At 39.9% G+C, this 22,490-nt stretch overlaps 1 protein-coding gene across 4 annotated transcripts in view; it reads left to right on the forward strand.

Moving 5' to 3' along the window:
* The window catches only part of dennd2b (DENN domain containing 2B), a 53,543-nt gene that overhangs the window by 29,936 nt on the left and 1,117 nt on the right, over nucleotides 1-22,490 (forward strand). For all 4 annotated transcript variants that reach the window (XM_086025829.1, XM_086025828.1, XM_086025831.1 and 1 more), the window contains exons 5-18: nucleotides 642-763; nucleotides 1,680-1,895; nucleotides 3,491-3,587; nucleotides 3,765-3,809; nucleotides 4,097-4,281; nucleotides 5,964-6,073; nucleotides 7,259-7,328; nucleotides 9,974-10,051; nucleotides 11,271-11,411; nucleotides 11,562-11,710; nucleotides 17,334-17,511; nucleotides 20,114-20,155; nucleotides 20,281-20,392; nucleotides 21,305-21,544. In XM_086025829.1, coding sequence (XP_085881955.1) covers nucleotides 642-763; nucleotides 1,680-1,895; nucleotides 3,491-3,587; nucleotides 3,765-3,809; nucleotides 4,097-4,281; nucleotides 5,964-6,073; nucleotides 7,259-7,328; nucleotides 9,974-10,051; nucleotides 11,271-11,411; nucleotides 11,562-11,710; nucleotides 17,334-17,511; nucleotides 20,114-20,155; nucleotides 20,281-20,392; nucleotides 21,305-21,544 — 1,785 coding nt within the window. The remainder of the gene's footprint in view (nucleotides 1-641; nucleotides 764-1,679; nucleotides 1,896-3,490; nucleotides 3,588-3,764; nucleotides 3,810-4,096; nucleotides 4,282-5,963; nucleotides 6,074-7,258; nucleotides 7,329-9,973; nucleotides 10,052-11,270; nucleotides 11,412-11,561; nucleotides 11,711-17,333; nucleotides 17,512-20,113; nucleotides 20,156-20,280; nucleotides 20,393-21,304; nucleotides 21,545-22,490) is intronic.

A 22,490-nucleotide genomic window follows, 5' to 3' on the forward strand; every position in this document is an offset into this window, starting at 1 on the left:
GAGCATTGAGCATTAATCCAAGCTATAAAAGTTGCAGATTGGCAAGATAAACAATGAGTTTAGAGAGCCAAATTGGAACTGTACAATACTAACGATGCTATGAAGTAAAGTGAAAGTTGAGACACTGGTTAGAACGCGATTCTCTTTGTTTACATCAGCGGTACTGCCCGTTCTTTAGTTGCAATACCAACATTGTATTGGGTAGAAGCTCATTTGAATATTTTATATTGTCAATGCTGGTCCAGATCTGATTTACCATCTCACAAGAACGGAAATTACTTATCACAAAAGTTTTATCACACAGAGAAATCTTTAGGAAGATGAGCCTCTTCTTCCTCACTGCAGCAGACGGTTTGCATGCCTGGACAGTGACTCATCAGCTTCAGTTCGGCTCACTGGGTTCTGTGGGGCCCAGTGCCAAAAACAACTGTTTTGAAGAAGCGAAATCCAGCTGAGAATGACCTTTGACTTACCTTCCTTGACTCCTTGCCTTACACACAAACCAGAGTAAGATCTTCTGGAGCTCCTGTCACCCTCGGATGCCCTTTTTGACCGCACAGTCTGCTCTGTCTTTTGGACTTCATCCCTGAGCAAATGTATTGTAATTTAAGATAAACTGAATCTGAACATCCTCCCTACAGAGAAGGAGAACCCATACGAGGATGTTGACCTAAAGCGGAGGAGTGTGGGTCGGAAAACTTGTCATTTGGAGAGCAGCAGGTCTTGGACTGCCATGGACCGGAAGCAAAACTCTCCACCACAGGTAAACCAAAGGCTTTATGGGATTACAGTGTTGCCTTTACTTATATACGAATGACCTTTATGAGCTGTCATTTGGACGATTTTTGTGCTTTAACTTGACTTCAAATATGAGCACTGTATAAATAAATATATAAATACAATAAACAGCAGTTTGCTATCGAACAATTCCTCCAAAGAGAGGCTTCAAACTGTTAAATGCCACTCACAGTTGAGGTTTATTGTCTAACTAAATTAGAAATAAGGGAGAGAATTAATTGTTATGTATTGTGCAACAACTAAACAGTTTGAACTGTAACAACTCAACAGTTTAAGAATGCTCTCGCTAGCTTAATGCTAACACATAATGGAAAACACCATTGACGGGCTAATGAATAGCATCAATAGTTGCAGTGTTATAACCCTATAGGCAACAGATATTTGAATGCAAACGGTGGCGCAACACATGTAGACGGACAATATCACAATACTCACAGGCATATATTATATATCCAATACAAAAGAAAAATACTAGTAATACAGCTGCTGAATTCCTGAGAGTAGTGGTGAATCTTACTCATCTGGGTCTGAATAACTCTTATACTGGCCTGGTGGAAAACCAGATGGAGTAGCACAATGAATTGAATTTAACCATTAAATCGTGACGCACAAATGGTAACATTCTTTACATTTATACATATATATTTAATTATGTTGTTACTCTACATTTCTATAAAGTACAGCATTATAGAGTGCTATTTTCCTTTTTAAAAAAATACATTGCAGTTGATTTTTTTGTTGGAGGGACACTGTCATGGACTAATGGCATTCATTTCAATAGCAAAATACTTTGGTTAAATATTGTCGTTGATGTATTTGGTATTAGTCATTTTAATGAAGGTACTAATCATTTCATATTATACTTTACTTTGTGTCATTAGTTGCCGTCCAAACCCAGCAGTCAGTCCCTTCGCCTCCTGAGCACCAACGACCGGAAGAGTCACCGGGTGTCACAGTTGTCCAAACGCCACAGTCATGATGAAACGCTGCTCCTCCCGCAGATGGGTGTATCAGCTTCCTCTTGTGGACTGCTGGATGATAGCCTTTGCGGCACCAGTGATAACCTGGCCTCACACAGGCATTGGCGGATTCCCAAGGTACACATCGCTGGATCCAACACAAACATCTACACTTAGCCCATGCAGAGCACTACTTGTGTTCTCTTCCAGGCTTGTAGGATTCTTATAATGCTTTGGTTTAGAGCAGTGGTTTCCAAACTGTGAGGCATGCCTCCCGTGAGGGGTGCCAGATGACCAGTCTAAGGCACAGCAGCATGACAAAAATAAGGAAAATTTGATATATGTTAATATAAAACTGTAATCTGCTTAGTGTCTAAACGTCAGATACATGTTAAAGGAAAAAAGGATTGATTCCCTTGATGAGAGAGGAGTGTCTAAGAACGGGGCCAAAACCTGTTGCGCAGTGTGTGGTGATTCAGCAACTAGTTTTCATCACAGTCAGCCACCGGTTTTGCTGGAATTTCAAAAATTGGATTTTGCCGGTGAACTGCGTGGCAACATCGCAGATGCAACAGCCAATCAGAAATTTCGTTCCATGTGAGCTTTCAAAACCAAAATCCATTGTTTATGGTTATAAGCGAGATTTAGTTGACCACTGTCTTTGCCAATAAAGTATATTACAGTATAGGTCTGTCACTAACATTTTTGTAGAATAAATAAATCAATTATTCAATTATATTAATCGATTACCTGAGTATTTGCCCCAAATGTCCATTAAACGAGCGGAGTCCACATTCGTAAATTAAGCTGCTCAGACACTGGACCAATGCAGCACTTTGTTCATCATGCATTGAAGCTAGGAAGACAAACTGTATTACTAATTATTCCAGCATTGTCCATGTGTGTGTGGCTCACGACTGAGCACCATGTCTGCTGAACTTCCTGACCACTCGTTCTCCAAAATGTTTTTTGTGCCTTCAAAAGACCATCCGGCGCTGCATCTTTCACATTATAAGTGGAATCTCACTCGGTAGACTTATTTCATAGTATTGGCTGGCAAGTGGCAACCATATGGCTTCATTCTTTCAGGATTGACGCTATTAGATGCATTCCATTCGGCGTAGCTGCGTGCGTATATCATTGTGCAGTCTAGTCCAGAGTTGACACACGGGATGAATGAACATGACGGCCAGCTATATTATTTAAAAAATCGTGTTTTAAATGTGTTAATTGTACATGAAAAATAATTAGTTATCAAGTTAATTATAGACAAAATATTAACTTTTTACTGCTGAAAATGACGTACTTGTGTATATGTATATAAGTATCTCTTTAATATATGCGAGGGTCAATTGCCTGATATGCAGCAAGGGGTTGCCAACTGCATTTTTCAGCAACTGACCAGTTGCTTTCAGCTTCCACTTGGTGTGCGGCAGGTCTTAGAAGAGCTGAAAAATCCTGCAAATAGGATCCAGAATGTTTGTTGACAAATGCTGATATTAAAAACATTCAATTCATTCAATACAAGCAGTACTGGTGCGCAACACTAACCGCTGGGGACAAGGTGGGCTGTTTAATGCACTGTGAGAGGAGGCTCCTGTCCCGCAGTAAAAAATAAAAAAAGGAAAGTAAAAATCCATAGTTTGGAGTAAATCATACTTACTTGTGAGTAGACCCCAATGTTTTTTTTTTTTAATTCGCTAAGATTAAGCTACAGTGTGTTCTGTTTACAGTTGGTCCAGAGAATCAACTCCATCTACTGCACTAAACGTGGAAAGAAGAGACTTAAAAAACTGTCCATGACCAATCTTGACACCTCATCTTTGAGAGGTAGGGTTCACCTTTTTTCAATGGTTGGGATATTTGAATTCAAAGTGACTTAAATAGAGCTAGCTCTGTCTTTCCCAATGCCTAAACGCATGATTGTGAAATTGCCCTTTGCACTCAAGAAAAGCTTCTTGTCTGTCTCAAGAAAAGCTTCTTGTCTGTCTCATGTCTGCCTTCTAGATGACAACAGCGAGAGTGAGAGCGACTCTGATGACAGGTTCAAAGGTGAGCGACCACATCGCCGGTTTCCAGGGCTGAGGTGCTAGACTTCTGTGAGGGTGGAGCACTTTCCCATGTCAGTTTTGTTTTTATGAAGGGACATCTCTTGACCTTACAAATTCTGCCAAATGAATGGGATTTTAGTTGCTCATCCAACTTTGACAACAAATATTTCGGAATGTTTACAGCATAGCATTATCGGGTAATGTGAATTCAAGCTGCAGGTACAATAAAATTGCATTTGTTAATTTACTGGTAAATGATCTAAGGTTGCATTTTTATTCCCTCCTCAGCTCATACCCAGAGGTTGTTGAAATTGCAATCCATCCTTCGACGGGCCCCCAGCTACCGCACGCTGGAGCTGCAGCTAATTGAGTGGCAGGAGAGAGAACTCTTTGAGTATTTTGTCGTTGTGTCTTTGAAAAAGAAGCAGAGCAAGAACTCCTGCTCCCCAGAGGTCACTTATCAGTTCCCCAAGGTGAGGGCATGATCATCACACATACTTTGGATTTTTCACTTGGCATGACAAGAATTTGAAGTGACGTGATTTCATGTGTGGTCCGACAAAAAGCAACCTAGCGCCTCACCTGAGGCCTGATTTACTGAGAAACTTGTCCTCAAAATGTTGGAGACCGCCATATTTTAAAGTGTTTTTTTCCACTGTAGGTACGGCTGATGGTTTTCAAGAGCACTGCAAGTGCAAAATGAAGTTTAAAGGGATGGAACTGAAACTGTTAATGGAGTACATACAAACATATTTCTGAGTTCCAGAAAATCAGTCCGTCACTTTGATCATTTTGGGGAAACCAGCCACCACATAAAGCCATGTTTTTAAAATCATTTTTTATTTAGCTCCTACCAAATGGTTGGCAATTGATTTTTACAGTATGTGCCCATTCTGCGTGTGGTGAAATGGAAGAAACTCTGCTCAGGGACACAAAAATTGTCGAAGAGTGTTGAAATCACCCAGACACATTTTAATACAAATTTTAGTTAGAAGGAGTTTTTTCATAGTTAATATGGCATGGCTCTTTCTTGTGACTGGCTCCAAGTCAGCCGTTAGGTCATTCAGAAGCTCCAAAGTCGCATTGCTGAATAGACGATATGTTGCAATCATTTTTTGTTTCTGGGAATTCCAAAATGTTTACACAAGTGGAAATATTGTCCCAGCTGCCTCTCATTTTGCCTGCGCTACACTGGCTTCTCTTTTCAGATGCACTATTTAAAGACGCAAATTCAGACCATGAAATTCATCTGATGTTTGAGAAATGACATTGTGTGCTCTAAATCTCCGGTAAATGTCGCATGTGAAACAGCTAATCGAAAATCCACATGACTTTTCACCCCAAAAAATAAATAAATAAGCGCAAACATGCTTATGCTGTACAGTTGTGCTTTACAATAATTCCGAGTTGTATTTTGAATTTGTTGCCAAAATACATAGGTGCAGTCAGGACAGCATCTCAAAAGATGCACATTCTCTCCTTTATTGTTGCTTGCAGACTCTCTTAGCGGCAATCCACTTCATCCTTGACAACTGCACCATGTTTTTGTCGTTGAATAAAAAAATAGTACACTATATTATGTGTGGGGCCTCAAAACCTGATACACGGTTGCAGTTTTTCCATTGCAGCACATATGTAGGTGTGCGCTGTTCAGTCACTTGGTGTGTGGAGGAAAGTCAGCAACTGCGATTTGTTTTTACGGTCCACTTGAATCCTGTTCGGCCATTTCGCACGGTGTGTGGCGGCGAGCCATATGCATCTTTGTGCATGTGCACGATAAACGGGGAAAAGCCCATACAAATAGTAATCCAACAAACTAGTGGTCAAAAACCCCACAATACCATTGTTTTAAAACACATAGCAAATTCAGAGCAGCGGGGGAAGTAAATGGTAACCTGTTTATTTTCTAGCCGTCTATAATCAAAAGTTACATTGAAGTAGCAATGGTTTACATTAGCCATAAAGTCATCAGCTTGGCACCCTTGGACTCACAACTGTCCAGATACTACAAATACCTAGCCAGTTGTGATTCCAAATACAAACACTGTCCAACAGCAGTGCCCACGTGTAGGTGCTATATCAACCAATGATATCACACAGAGATCTTTGTGGACAGAATTATCTAAATGACTTCTGCTTTCCTCCACTCCTGCAGCTGGAGAGACTCACCAAGCAGATGAGAGAGGCAGAGCAGAGGCTCAAAGCGATTCCTCAGTTCTGTTTCCCTGATGCAAAAGACTGGAATCCCGTGACGGAGTATTCCAGGTATGGCAGAGTGTGTATTTATAAACACATACATGTAAAATATAAAAATAATATGAAATATATAATACATAAATGTTGATTCATTCAATATTCATACCTTGACTTTTAGAAAAACCCTACGCCTCTGAACTGTGAGGCGGACGTGCTAACCAGTCGACCACCGTGCTGCCAAGATGGCTTTATGTGTCCCTAAAATATTTTTGACGCCGATTTAAACAATGGTTTTACATTTATTCTAGCACATCAGATTTTTGAGTTATTGTCATTTTTTTGTGTTTAAAGCGGAAGTCAAACTAAACATATTTTTTTCAAGAATATGTTCCCAGCTGGCCCACTAGTTGAAACACGGCGTTCTGATTAATTTTGCGTTTGTGGAAGATAAGTTAAGCAGTAAAATGCACTGGTTTTTAACCATCTCTGGGGGTGGCCATTTTGTCTTCTGTCGACTGAAAATGACATCACAACTGCTCACAACGACCAATCACGGCTGACCTGTTTTCTCAATCTGAGCTGTGATTGGTCGTTGTGAGCAGTTGAGATGTCATTTTCAGAGAACACAAGACAAAATGGCCGCCACCAGAGATGGCTAAAAACGAGTAGCTTAACACTTATTCCACAAAGGCAATATTTATCAGAATGCCCTGTTTCAACTCATGGGCCTGCTGGGAACATGTTCTTGAAAAAAATATGTTTGGGTTGACCTCCACTTTAAATGCGACCTATAAAAGCTTGTGCAATACGGATTTTAAAATGCGTGGTAATTTGTAACCATGACGTTTCATAAAAAAAAATTACCTGTTGCTGAATCTAACCCTTAAATCATAAATATTACAAAATATATGATGATGATGATGATTGTTATTATTGTCATTATGTCATTATTATTATCATTATTATTATTGTTATTATCATTGTCATTATTATTATTATTATTATTATTGTTGTTGTTGTTGTTGTTGTTATTATTAAAAACTGATGCCCTAGAGAAAAATAAAGGCAAATTGGGAATCAGTGCAAAAAAGAAAAATCTGGAAAAGTTTACTTAAAATTTTGTTGACCACAAGTGTTATTTTTAGTATTAGCTTGTCACTTTTCTACATAATACAATGGATTGCTTTTCACATGAAGCCCTACTACATTCTTTGCCATGCCTTACCCTGTGTCAATTGTTGTTCTATGCTACAGTGAGACCTTCTCCTTCATGTTAACCGGCGAAGACGGCAGCAGGCGGTTCGGCTACTGCAGACGCCTGCTGGTCAGCTACCGTTCACTTCCCCACCCTCTTTGTGCTTCTGTGCGCACCCTGCTGAGCCTTGTTTGTTGTGACAGACCTTTTCATTTGCACATGGGATAGATTTTCCAGTGACGCCATAGTTGATTTTTCTGGGCTTGGAGGAAGGTAAACATATGAACACAGTGTAAAAAAAACAACACGCTCATACATTGGTGTGGTTCACGTAGCTCCAAACGATTCAGCTAATTAGCATGAAAGTAGGGTAAAAATGGTAGCAGAAACATCCAAGTAAGTAGCATTAGTTCAAATAAGGCAACATAAAAGACGATTTCTGTATTCTGAAGTCGGACTGCGCGTTTGACCACATGAGTAAAATTACCAAAGAATGAATCTGCTAGTTGTTTCAGAGCGCACTTCTTGATTGACAATACTTGGGTGTCAAACCCATGAGTGATATGGGTGTCAACACCCACACTTTTCCTTGGGTGTTGCAAGGGTTCGACACTTCTTTTCCCACTGTTAATGCCTCACACAGTTACTCACAGTTGCCCTGTGTTACATCAGTCATCTCATCCCCTCCCCTCTATGATACATAATGGCCAAGGAGGCCGAAGTCAAATCTACATGGTTGGCGATAAATGAAAGACTTATTTAATCGATCTACGACCATTTTGGTGAGTTTAAAATTATCTTACCGTAGCTTTCTTGTAATGCTACATGTGTGGATGTTAGCTAAATGATACCATCGTAGCTCGGTGGAAATGATGTGTACTAAGCGCACAATTTTATTAATTTGATTTATATGGACACGTTTATTTGCGTTACGCGACAGAGACAACTTGGATTCCGAGAGGGAGTGCAGGGGGGGCGACTTGTACTCCAGTGCGACTTATATACGTTTTTTTTCTTCTGTATTATGCATTTTATGGCTGGTGCGGCTTGTACCCCGGAGCGACGTCCGGAAAATACGGTAGTGAATGATATAACTACTCTGCTCCCTTAATGCTTACAACAATTAAGATATGAATTATTGGTAGAACATTTGACAGTTTTCACGCTGGACCTCAATTCTGTTATGTTTTGCCCATATGCGACATGTATCCGATTTTTTTTTCAGAACAATTTTTTTTCAGTACAATTTAAAATGAAGTCACAAGTACAACAGTCGAATTAATATGTCTTACTATTAATATGTTTTCCGCTATTAGTGCCACTTTTGTCTGGATATTCTTGATATCGAATAAATGCTCAAACAGCTTCACATTAATCCATCAAGCGCTTCATTAGTAGTACAAGTAGTGTGCAGATGTCAATAAGTGCACAGGTTTGCCTCAATGACAACAAGTAGTTGTCTTACTAATATGCCAAATGTGTTTCACTAGCGTACTAAATTCTCTTACGAGTGAGGACAGAGAGCTGACTTTTACATGGAACTTAACCTGGATTTCAAGACTATCGAATAAATGCTCAAATGACTTTCCATACATTCAAGGATTGCTCTTCTTGTGCCCAAGCAAGGAATTTACTGAAAGGAATTCTGATCCAAGATGACCAAAATAACCAAACCTAAACATCAGTAAAAGCTTGGTCTGTCCCTTTCTTCATGCAGATGTTTGAAACAAAGATAAATAGTGAATTTGCATTTGGAGTATTTGTCTGAAAAATAGAAATGTCAAATATGCTGCTGAATTTGGCCTGTCATTCACCCTCTGATCAAGCCAGATGGCCGTCGGATCCGGTCTGCGTCTCCTCAAAGCTTCTTCTTGTTCATGGGGACTTTTTACTTGCTGTCACATGTGTTTGCTCACGACACATTTGCTGAGTCTTTTTCCATTTATAAGCATATAAGGGGGAGGGAAAACCAACAGAAACCATGAAAGATCTTAACATAGTAATTTTAGGACATTTCTTCTTCATAATGAGGCCACAGAGCTCTTTGAACTTTTTTTTATTGAGCTTTTTGATTGAGCTGCCTGCCCAGTTTCTAAGTTGTGGGTACTGAGCTTCACGATGTAGAATTTGCGATTTAGTCGTTAAGCAAATGTGAATGTACATTTTTTACATTTTTACAAGGGTCACTGGGAATGTCAATGTAGTGGGTTCCTCCACTCGTACTTTGTCTCCTGCGATGAGCCGGAATGAATTTTGATCGAAGACTTTAATGAAGGTAGAACAAGAGGTGAGCCGCTCTCCTTCGGTGGCTTTGTTTCCTCCCTCCTGTCCGTCCAGCAAGTTGGCAGCAAGCGAGCATTCCTGAGCACTTGAATCAAGCTCTACACAGTTGATTTAATCATCCATTTGGAAAGGCAGAGCAGAAACAAGAGAAAATTGTATACCTAATATGGACAAGAGGTTTGGCGTTTTTTTTTTAGGCTTTATGTGAGAGTCTCGAGCGACGTCTCGGCCTCCGAGTGTATGTTAGGAAGGTAGATAGCCTCAGCGGGAGCAGATAAAGCACCTGTGTTTAGGAAGCGGCTCACCTCAAATAGATTTGAGATTTCAGTGACAATCTATAAACAACATGAGCAGTCAGCCTTCTATTTTTAGGTGACTTCCACACAACTTTTAACCTTTGCTATACTTTCCATTCTTTAACTCATAAAACCACAGTTTGAAGCTGATAAGTCTGTCATCGCTGCTATTCAGTTTGCTCTTTTCTCTTTCAGCCGAGTGGGAAAGGACCTCGCCTTCCAGAAGTGTACTGTGTCATCAGCAGGCTTGGCTGTTTTGACTTGTTCTCCACAGTGAGTTCATGCAAACACACTCAAGCACATGTACCCGTGATAAGCAGTGTGTGTGGTTTTAGCTGAATTTTGACCTTCAACTCTATGTCCATTAGACCTCATGTTAGTATTGTTTCATTTTTTCTTTCGCTTTGTTTCGGAGTTCCAAGTTATTGTTTGCACTTCGGTCCAAAACAATTAAAAACATGACAAACAAACAAATAAATAAGATACCAACTTAAACAGACACTTCTTGGGGTACAAAAATGCCGCAGACATTAATGCTCAATTTTGATGAACCTCATTTGGCCTAGCCATGTTTTTTTTTCCCCCATTTCCCTCTTTGTAATATACAGTAGGTCCCTACATTTTAAACACAACAATTAACACATTTGGATACTACTACTACCGGTACTACTACTGCTAATCATAATAACAATAATAATAATAATAATGCATTTTATTTCAACCACCTTTAAGGTAACTTAAGGACACTGAACAATAAAACAATAGTGGTTAAAAATCACAGAAAGACAAAATAAAATGTGTCTGCATACATTCTGTACATCCAGAATATATACTAACATATATTTTATACATGCATACAAGACAATATATATACAGGGTGGAAGAAATGCTGTTTTTAGGAGGAGAAAAAATTGCAGTTTTTAGATTTAAATAATCGAATGGATCCCATTACATTGTGCAGTTGTAACTGACCGGTATGTTGTTTTTAGTATGCGGAATTGTGTAAATGTGCAAATATGTAACTATTTGTTTAATTATAAAGAAAGGTATTGTGGTATCAGTGGGCAAGCAATTGAATCCTTTTAGCAGCAAAATGTTGAGCAACCTTGTTGTTTTATGTCAATTTTTTTTAACTGGTTACAGACTTGGGTTTACCTTGTTTAGTACAACTACGGATGTTTTGAAACGGAAATAAATGGACAGTACAGTAACCCCGTGCTTTGTCGTAGACCTGGCTACTTGAAGATTTCTAATTTTGATTGAATGGTATTCTTATGAAGAGCCATAAATGTTCTGCTTTGCTGTGCAGTAGAGGACAAAGTTCTGTTCTAAAAACTGCAAAAATGCAGCACGTTAAAAAGTGCCACAGTAGGCCCAAAGTGTGTGTATCGTGACATTATGATTCAAAGTGCAGCAGGCTTTGTGTTATTCAAAGACAAATACATGATAATATCCTTATTTGTGCCACACTCTTTTCCTCACCGTCGTTTAGATCTTAGATGAGGTCGAGCGGCGGCGAGGCGTATCAGCAGCGCTGGTCTATCCCTTCATGAGGAGCCTGATGGAGTCGCCCTTTCCTGCACCCGGAAAGCTCATCAAAGTCAAGACCTTTCTGCCTGGTGCAGGAAATGAGGTCAGAACAGAACCCATTCGGGTCAGGACTTTCATCACACACATTAGGTGCTCTTAGGACTTCTCATTTGAAAGGAAACTTGGTGAAAGCCGCTTCTCATGAGTGATGTCTGGTTCTACACATTTGGATATGAACTCTGTGGTTATTCAGGTCATCGAATTGAGGCGGCCCACCGACTCCAGACTGGAGCATGTGGACTTTGACAGTCTGTTTGGTTGCCTCGGTGTTCGCCAGGTTATTCGGGTCTTTGCGTCACTGCTGCTGGAACGCAGGGTCATCTTTGTGGCTGATAAACTCAGGTGAGGCTCCCTGTCACAGTTCATAAATATTCGAAAACAATTTCACAGATTTAAACCTTTGCAGAAAAGGTGTAACGTTTTGTCATCATCTATGTGATATGATAAAAACATAATCGGAAGCATGTACTTTGAAAACATTTTCGGTGTTTGCTATGGATGAGCGTATGGATGAATTGTTAACTCTTCCCAACAAATGTGAGGTGAATCTGGTCAACCCACTAGGAGAAAAACATCAAAGAATAAAACATGTACTTCCTTTAACCAGTAGGTGGCGCAATAACAAAATATGAGAAATGTAATACAGTGCTGTATTTCCAGTACTTATAAGTGACTTACAGTACTAATGATGCCAAACAACAGGCTATACATATATTGTTTTGACCATTGTAAGGTATTGTCCAAATTACTTCGTGATCAATTATTACAACCCTTCCTCAGGCTTATCCTAAGTGCTAAATCTATAATTGATGAAAGCTCTGCTATAGATTATGCTTGAAGTTACCAGGATCATTAAGAATGATCAAAAAGCAGGAATATGAATAATTTTCAAGATCTAAGTAATTAGAAATGGCAAATATTTCATTGTGTATCTTTAATGCAGTTTCTTCTGGTAGTTTTCCACTTCCTTGTGCCATTTTCAGCCAGAAGATACTCATGTTACTCACAAATGAAAATTCCCTTTAACCCCAAATTTGGCTCGTGTATGAAATACAGTAATTTAGCACAGTGACACGAAACATTATTGAGGGGTGGTGCATGGGCCAGGGAAAGAGCTGTTAAGATTTAGGTGGAGATTCAGATAAAGGAGACGATTACACAATGCGTTTTGACTGTTTGCCATGTGCGTCATTGTGACACGAATACAGCAACTCGGAAACAAATGCTATTCAAATCCCTTTGTAACGTCCTACGTCATCCTTTATGAACCAGGAAGGAGTAACTAACATATGGGCCCCAAAAAAAAAATCTGCAATCATATTCTCTCAGTCAAGCACAATGAACCATGACGAGCGTCGAGGGACCCGGCGTGCCGACTTGTCGCAGGCTAGTGAGGCGTTTTTGTAATGCTGTGGGCAAGGGAGGAGATGTGCGTCCCCATGAAAAAAGAGGCCAGTTTAAACAAACATCAGTGAGGGCAGTGACTGCGCAGGGGACGGAATGCACTTCCTGTGTGCTGCTCGACCGTCACCACTTGTCTTCTGATGCCGTGCCCGGCGGCCCACGTGAGCGTGTTGACACAAAACCACGAAACCAAATGGCTGTTGTCAGCGGAGATAACATCACGAGTCACAGAACGTGCATTATACAATTACAAGCTATCTCTAATTATGAAATCTACGAGTCTTAACGATAGAGTCAGTTGAATTGCTGAATAATGAGCCTGCGTTTGGATTTGTAAGCGTGCTTACGTGCAGAGCTCTTGTTTCCTTACATCAATACCGCATTAATGGCTGCCATGATAAAAGGGCTGCTCCCTCTGGGGTTTTGGTACGTTATTCATTCTCAAAATAGCTCGTCAATAGAACATGATGTATGCGTCTTTCCCTAGAAATGTACATCCAGAAAAAGAGGGAGACAGTGAGAGGAAAAGTGGTTAGACAATAGTTCTTTGTTTTGCAGCCATACTGTCTGCATGTAACTATTGTTCTGGAATTTCACACAATTTCAAGGACATTGTTGGCCTACATTTGGCAATTTGTTTTCAACAGATTGTTTGTTCTTACATGTTGAATGTTTAATTGGGTGACGTCACATCATCAGCAAATTCACATTTGGCTCGCTAAGCTCAATCAACCTGCAGAGCTTGCATACTTGTTGTATGCTATAGGCTAATGCAAGTGAACTTCATTTTGGGAATGCTAACCAAATTACAGTATACACATATTAAAAAATAGAGAGATCAAATGAAGTTCCTCCCATCCTATAAATGGAATAGGCTTGATTTTATGTCTTGTGTGCCAAAAATAGTCAGCCTACACATATATATTAATAAAAAAAAAAATTATATATATATATATATATATATATATATATATATATATATATATATATATATATATATATATATATATGTATCCATCCATTAGCAATAGCGCTTATCCTCACAAGGGTCGCGGGGAGTGCTTGACCCTATCCCAGCTGTTTTGGGCGGTGGGTGAGGCACACCCTGAACTAGTTTCCAGCCAACCATATATACATCAATATACTTCACTTATCAGCTTATTATTACTTCAGACTTTTTCTAGATAGCTAAAAAAAAATAGAGCAGGTACTAGAGCATCATACATTTATTTTGGTTTAGTCAGAGGCACTTCAAATCGTGGCAGGTGTGTGCTAATTTCCATTGAACATGATTTTGAACGTGATTGGCACACTTTTGCAACCACATTATCACAATTATTTCTTTTTTCAATTTCTTTTTTCAATTTAGCAGGTTATAGTGACATTAATGCTGAAAAAGTCTTGAAATGTTTCATCTTGGTCTCAAATTTTTAAACCACAAACACGTGGTAGTTGAACAGGGGTGTGTAGACTTTTTAAGGTCTATTCACTCTGCATATTGATACATTACTACATTTATAACAGCGTTAAGCAAACCTGAGCATTCTTTACGAGAAGATTGATGGAAAATGCAGAAAGTCGGCAGAGGAAGAGCAAAAAGGAGGAGGGTGGAGAGGTAATAGAAACAATGGCTTTCTCTGTGAAATCTACACCCTCAAACATGTGTGGTTGTCGTCCAGAAATGAGATTAGAAAAGACAGGAGGAGACGGACCAACTGATTTTCACATCAGTAGCTCTCGTCATAGTTTACGCCCGCACACTTACAACCTTGGAATATTCACCCCGCACTTTGAGAGCCTCCATCATTCTGTTGTTGTCTTCATGAGCGTGCAACAGGGAAGCTATTTGAAAGTGAAGGATGGCTGTAGCTGTGTGAGGAATATGAGAGCACAGAGTGACAACTGTTGGCTCTTATAAGGTTGCAATTTATTTGGACCTTCTGAAAGCTGAAATCTGAATTCACCCAATTACTGTAGTAAATTTAAATTGAAATTCTGTACAGCTAGCAAAAATTACATCATCACCAGTGACAACAGCTCCTCCCTGGAGTCAAACTCATTTTCTATCCTTGACATGTGACTTTAACAGCTTGGGTACATTCCAGTACATTCCAACATCTTATCAAATGTACAAACAGTTTTGCTTTGAGACCAATTATTATCCATGCACATATCGTTTGCTTTTTGGGTTCAGAATCCAACCGTGAATTTCCAGAGAACTGCCAGGTTAGTGAAGCTCTGCATATTCCCAGGTAGACATTTTGTGAATTCACCTTTTTGTGGATAGTTTTTGGAATCTATCCTACATTATATTGTTCGTTTTTTTATGCTCAGATCAAAGTATTACTTAGGCACCATCATCAGTGGTTGAAGAGTAAAGTAAAGTAGTTTTTTGCTGCCCTCTTGCAGCAATGTGGTGCCAATGAGCTATATTACACTAAATTGAGGAGCTTCTAATACTAGACGTAGGGCTTTGTTACCCTCTCCTGCCAAGGAACTATGTTGATGAGAATTTCTGAGCTTTAGACAAAAGTAATGCTTTGCCACCATCTTGTGTTTTTTTTTTTGGTGCAAAGGAACTCAGTTGAAGTGAGTTGAGGAGTTTCAAGTCAGACAAAAATAGTGCTTTGCCGCTGTCTTGTGGCATCTGTAGGTAATTACAAACCTTTTTTTGGGGGTGCGTGTCATTTGCTCTGCTTTTCTCTATTTGCGGCAGCCAGTTTCCTGTCGTTGTTTAGCAGGTCTGTTTTTTTGACGCAATTATGTATGTGTTGATCTCCTCCTTATGCAGATTTGAGCTCCAACCTCTGCTAGTGCTGAGTGTTTCCGCTGCAAGTTGATCTGCTCCCTACAGTGCTGGTCTAGGGGAGTTCATTGCAATTGATCCTTTTGGTATCACCGTTTGTGTGTATGTCCGCGTTTAGCGTGTGGCGCAGCTTCTGCAAGATCTGTGCCCCGTCAGGCCCTGTTGGGACAGGATCTGTTAAGAATTATCAAAGCGCCCACAGGCCAATACAAAACGGCTAGTGCTCCGTTTATTTATTGAAAAATACTGCAGTTTTGGGTTTAGCCAATTGAATTGAATTTTAGCCCATATTTTAGTGTTGGTTGTTTGACTCTAAATGCCGCCATGAATCGGAACACACTATTGTGGTTTATCAGTACCGATTGATTATGTTTCACCGAGCTGTGAGTGTGTGCGTGTGTGAAGTCACATAGAAGAGAGCAGCTCTTGTTTATGCTGACTGTTGATGACAGCGAGCACAGAGAAACATTTCTCATTAAAAGTGTATCTCAAGTGGGGTGTGTTTGCATACCATGTTTGATCCCGGGTCTTGTTCTTGATCCATACTGATTTGTTGATGCTCTGCTATGTGCGTGCGTGTGTGCGTATGTGATCGGACCCACAGTTTATTTTCACTCTCTTGTGAAACAGACTGGACGCGGACTATGTAGCGGACGCGGGTGGGGGCGGGCTGGGGGGGAAGGGTCAGCCACTGTCAACAAGTGACGGATCGTGAGAAAGACGGGCTGCTATTTGGGATCTGGATGTTATACCACAGCTGTCAAAGGGGAACAGAACTGTTGCATTTTTGGGGCTATTTGCGTCAACAGGGCTCCGATTTAACTGTTGCAGCATGTTCAGTGGTCATGACTCAATAATTCATCATGCTAACTTCTCTGTATCTGTGTTCTTTGACATGGGTTCACACACAAAATGTGCTTCACTTCATTCAGTCCCTGAATTGTGCGTGTATTGCGAGGCAATATGTACGGCCCCCTCAACCCTGTACATTTTTTCTTGGGCCTGCTACGTATTCTAATAATAAAACAAACACAAATTGGCTTACCTATGGAAGTTAAATAAATAAATACATGTTGAAATATTATTTTTCTTAAATTGAAAGTAGAGTAGAAGTATTTTCAATTATTAAAAATACAGAGTTTAATGAAAGTTTGTTTAAATATGTAAATAAAATACACGTGAAGTTATCATGCAAATATTTAAATCAAAAAACAAACAATTTCAGTGTAACAATTAAGCACAACAATAAATAAAAACGTTTTGCTTTGTCACTGTTAACACGAAAGCTGAAATGTATACATCTGTATACTGTACTGATTTGACCCTCTTTCACTAGATTCAACTGCTTAACATATCCTTCGCCTAAAGAATATTTGCCCAAGTCATTTTGGTCCGGAAAATGTCAGGGAAACTTTGCATAGTAAATCCGCATAAAATTGTTCACCATTTTTTTGTTTTGTTTGTTTGTTTGTTTGTTTTCAACTCAAGTTCCTCCAATTAAGTCACTTGTTATATACCGGTACTTGTTAATTCCCATGAAAAAATTGACAATTTAGAATTTTGCAACACTCGCCGTGGCAGAGCTTTGAGCTTTATTGAGTATCTGCTGTTTTTTTTTGTTTTTTTTTACTGTTTGGTGTTTGCCACAAAATCCTGTTAGGGTACAAAACATCATTAATATTGCAAAATGTTAATTGTTTTGTAGTGTGGCCTCTGCAATGCAGTGATGAAATTGTGTTTCTCTCCCACCATCAGTACACTGTCTAGCTGCATGCACGCCGTGGTTGCGCTACTCTACCCCTTCTCCTGGCAACACACCTTCATCCCTGTGCTTCCCGGGTCCATGTTGGACATTGTCTGCTGTCCCACTCCCTTCCTGGTGGGCCTGCTATCCAGCTCCTTGCCGAAGCTCAAAGAATTGCCTGTGGAGGAAGTGAGTACGGTGTGTTTGTCCTCACCTCACTACCGATTTTATGAAATGGTTACGTGGACTGAAGTATGTAAGTTTTATAATTTTTCTCAAGACATTTTGGACAATTCTATACTTACATCCAGTGAAGTACGGTATTTGGCATAGGCTGTTGGCGTTTTATTTTCCCAGTGCACAGTTACAAAAGTCCAAAAAGGCATACTTCGATAAGTGTGGCGTGGAAAAATTTATACCCATTGACCTCAACTCCTTAAAAAATGGATCGCCATCCAATATCCGTGACTCACAAATTGTGGCTATATCGACCAAGAAAAAAAAACAACTAAACTTCAATATCTTTTGATCCCAATTTTCAGCGTCTGTAGCTGACTCTTTTTAGTGTGCTTCAGGTTTGAGAACCATTCATGGATTAATTTATGTCAAAACCAGAACACAATTTTATTGATCAAAAACTACTTTTAAATAGGCTCAAAAATGTTGTCTTTGATCAATTTATTGGCCTCAATTGCGTTGCATTGATAAAATAAAGTCATACAACTGTTGCACGTGGCAAAATTGGCACCTGTAAGTTCCTTGTTATTAAAATCCCTTTTAGGCCTTACATCCCTCTTGTACCTATACGCAGCATTTCACATAGATAACACAGCTGCATGAGAGATATCCAGCTGACACTGTGCCTGAAGCAGTGCAGCACCAGCCAACATGTTTTGGGCTTTGGGTTTCACTAAAACCCTTAGATACTGTTAAGATCCAATTTGACAGCAATGAAACTACATGAGAATTTCACAAAGGGGAATGAACAAAAAGCCACATAGCTTAGCCTTCCAATCCGCTATCTTAATGCTCACGCTATTTAGCATCTGTGTAGTAGTTCTTTAGGCCTTAAAGCAATGATTGAAAACAAATTGTGCAGCAGCAACATGCACACTGACATTATAACAGTACTCACATAGATATACCCTTTATCCTCTGTGTATAATGAATAATAGTGCCGTACTGAAAATCGGAGAGAGGGGTTGAGGTGTTATGAATACCACTTGAGTTCAAGGCAGGACACACGCCGCTACAATATGATCGGCTGCTGCATCCGAACAGGACTGCATGCGGCAGTCAATCATCTTGCAGCTGAGCATCTTCTGCCAGAACTCAAGTGAGATTCATAATAATGCCTCAATGGCTAGGTTCACTTTATGCTCAATTCAGATTTTTGGTGAAATACAATTTTTTAATGTGTAAGCGTTCACATTACATATTAAATATGACCTCTTTCCATCGTATTTGTGAACATATGCGTCCTGAAAGTGACCCGCATGCGCAGTAGAAGAGACGGCGTCACTCGCGACGTAGTGTTTACGGAAGTAATGGTGGTCCAACGTGTAGGGGCCGCGGACTCATCTTTTTATTATCTCATACCTACAGAGGAGCGATTCGAGAGGAGGTAGAAAGAAATGCAATATTTTGGGCAAACGAGACAAGATCTCATTTCATGGAGACGTCACTTAAGATGACGTCAATTGCCGTCCACGTGGCAACCACTATCACCACAAATGTCTACTTTATGCTTCATGTTTCAAGTGGAATTAAATTAAAGTTGAATATAAAGCCAATACCATTAATCAAAACAACTTTGCAGATTCACGGACAATCAAGCCTTTCTGTGATGATGACGTCAAGGACGGATACACTGTATATGCGACCGGGCCGTTCAGATTGCGATCGCTTTGCAAAAAATCCGATGCGTATCCGATCTAGGACCACAGGTTGGATTTGAAAATATCGAAATTGAGCCGTTCAGTCATAAAAAATCAGATACAGGTCACATACGGTCAAAAAAACCCGATCTGGGTTGCATTTCCCTGCGATGTGAACCTAGCCGATGAACTGTATATCCATCAGTTTCCGTCACAAGGTAGTCAAGGCAGGCACACAAGAAGGTGCAGCATTCAATTGATGCAATGTGACAATTGCTGTAATTATTGTACGCTTTATTAAGTACAATATTATAGAGTGCTATTTTTCCTCATTAAAATGCACATTACAACAATTTTTGTTGCTCTTTTGTCGGTAAGGCTGGATCGGATTAATGTCATTTCCATTCATTGTAATAATAAAAGAGGATTTGAAATATAAATGCAGTAATAAAAGCACAATATCTCAAATCACCAATGTAGTTAATCATTTTATAGGGGCGATTATTATGACAGTATTATGTGCTGACTGCTGAGGTTATTTTTTTGCCCATATCGCCCACCCCTAATTCATACGTACGGAAAATGAGCAGTATGGAAGGGTTAAGTCACTCCGAGCAGAGAAGTGAAATATTCCACTAAATGTATTCTTTCAAATACACATGCGTACAAGCAGGTGGTGAGCATTAAAGTGTTGGCTGCCATATTCTGACAGAGATTTGATTTGTCTGTTAATGGCTGTCAGCCACATCTGCTCAACATCCACGTCGCTCCCCATGCCGCCAACTGACATCTGTCTGTAAAGACAGATATTTTGATACCACTTTTGTATTTGATGTCTTTAGGTTGTCCTTGGTGAGTGTCAACAACATTGAGGAGATGCTGTTGTTTACTGACTTTTTCGTTCTTCTCGTCAGGCATTAATGGTGGACCTCGGAACGGATCGTTTCATCAGACAGGTTTGTCTTTTAACGCGTGGACCGAGACCTTTTACAAGGCTGTAAAACACATTGAAAATCATCCTGTAAAATGTTGTTCATCTCCAGTGATTGTGCTGTTTGTCTTTTTATACGTTTGTTTATAGATGGATGACGAGGCCTCACTGTTGCCACGGAAACTTCAGGCAGCTCTGGAACAAGCGCTGGAGCAGAGGAATGACATCATCAGTCAGGACTCAGACAGCGAGTCGGACGAAGGTAAATAAGTGACAAATTATCCCACTGTGACAAGACGGATGCTTTCCATGTTTGGTAGAACAACCGCTTCTGTATCCAAACGTAGTTAAAAAAAAGTTGCACTGCTTGATGTTCTTTCTGTGACTCTTAGTGTAATGAATTTAAATAGCATAAAGGCATCAAGCATATCAACATATTAGAACATTGTGGGGAGCTTAATTTATTTTGAAAATGTATATCAAAAAGTGAAACTTGTATCTTGTGTAGACTCACTGTGCAGAGTGATATTTCATCATTTTATTTGATTTTTATATCATTTTGATAGTTATAGCTTTAAACCTCAAATTCACCATCTCAAGAAATTACAAGGTTGAAACAATGCATTTCGTGAATCTCTACAATACACAGTGGATATAAAAAGTCTACACACCCTTGTTTGAACGCCATCTTTTTGTGATATAAAAGATGGGACCTAGATAACTAATTTAAAAACTTGTTTCACGCTACATGACCTCTAACCTGTTTAACTCAGAGATTACGGGGGGTGCACACATGTGCACACCCTCTTATAACTGGGGATGTAGTGCTATTCAATCGCATTCAAACTGCTGTTAAATGGGAGTTTGTCCATAACTACGCCTCTGTAAGCATTATGAGGTACTGGGATAATGACTTGAAGGTCACAAATATACAGTGTTCATTAATTGAGATCACTCGTTCCTTAGTTTGAGGCTCAGTGGGCGGAGAGTTTACGAGCTCTGTCCCACCGTCTGCACTGTGCTGACAAGAGCGGTGGGTGCATTTTATTGCCCAGTCGAGCCAAACTTCTGTTTCTCCTTAAAAAGAAACTCGAGCTACTATGAAACCCATTCTTTCCTTTCAAACGCGTCAACCTGCCATCCAAAGTCATTTTCCCCTTTTGTCTGTTTGCAGAGTACAACTCTTTGAACAGTTTGGTGTCAGAGGCCTTCATTCGCTTCTTCCTGGAGACCATCGGCCACTACTCTCTGTTCATCACCCAGAACGAACGCGGCGAGCGCCTTTTCCAGAGAGAAGCCTTCCGCAAGTCGGTGGCGTCCAAGAGTATCCGCCGCTTCCTGGGGGTCTTTATGGAGTCGCAGATGTTCGCAGGCTTCATTCAAGATCGAGAGTTGAGGAAGACTCGTGCCAAAGGTAGACTCTCTGTTTTAAACAGTCACGAATGGAAAGCCATCCGAGCATTTATTGCTTGAAGAGTCCTGTAGTAGTATGCCCTTTGTCCTCACTAGTAACTATAGTCCAGTGCGCTTAGTAGAATGACTGTCTTAGCGGTGATGCTTTTCCATTATTGTATGACATTTGACAACTTTGGCATACTAGTAGCCCAACTACATATTACTAGTGAGGCAAACCCATGCACTAGTTGACATCTGTGTGCTTCTAGTACCACTAGATAAGTGCTAGATGTCAGTAGAACTAGTAATGTTTTCCTGCTAGTATGCCTGAATTGTCCTATTAGTGAGAAATAATAGCATACTAACATACCTGTCAACCCCGGGCTGTGCTGAATTTTACAAAAGTCGTAATTTGCCCGTACATTTCTGTATATAATCTTACACAGTAATCTTACACATTATCTATTTTTAATCTTACACAGTATTTATCGCTCAGCGGGAGAGGTGGGGGAAACGGAACGGACATTTCTATGTAGAATCTTACACAGTGTTTATCGCTCAACTTGAGGGGGTTTTGCTCGTGAAAGTCGGCCGAAGTTTGCAGTTGGAATCGCTAACGTAAGCGACGGATTAGAGCCGAAATGGGCAAGGCGAAATCGGTCTAACAAAAAGCGAGTTATTTATTTATTTTTTTCCCGTACAAAAATTGTTATACGGCATACACAATTTGAAATGATCAAAAACGTATAGAATACGGGGAAAACGTACAAGTTGACAGGTATGTACTAATACATGGACCTTAAGATGGATATCAAAGATATCGAATAAATGCTCAAATGGCTTTCTGGAAAGCCGATGGGTTGAGGATTTATTCATAAAGGTCCATGTACACATAGTATACATTGTGTTCTCACTAGTAGGAAAATATTGGCATACTAGTTTAACCACTATATTTTACTAGTGAG

Source organism: Filicampus tigris, chromosome 3 (assembly GCF_054856515.1).
Source record: "Filicampus tigris isolate MCC_2025a chromosome 3, RoL_Ftig_1.0, whole genome shotgun sequence".
Lineage (NCBI taxonomy): Eukaryota > Metazoa > Chordata > Actinopteri > Syngnathiformes > Syngnathidae > Filicampus > Filicampus tigris.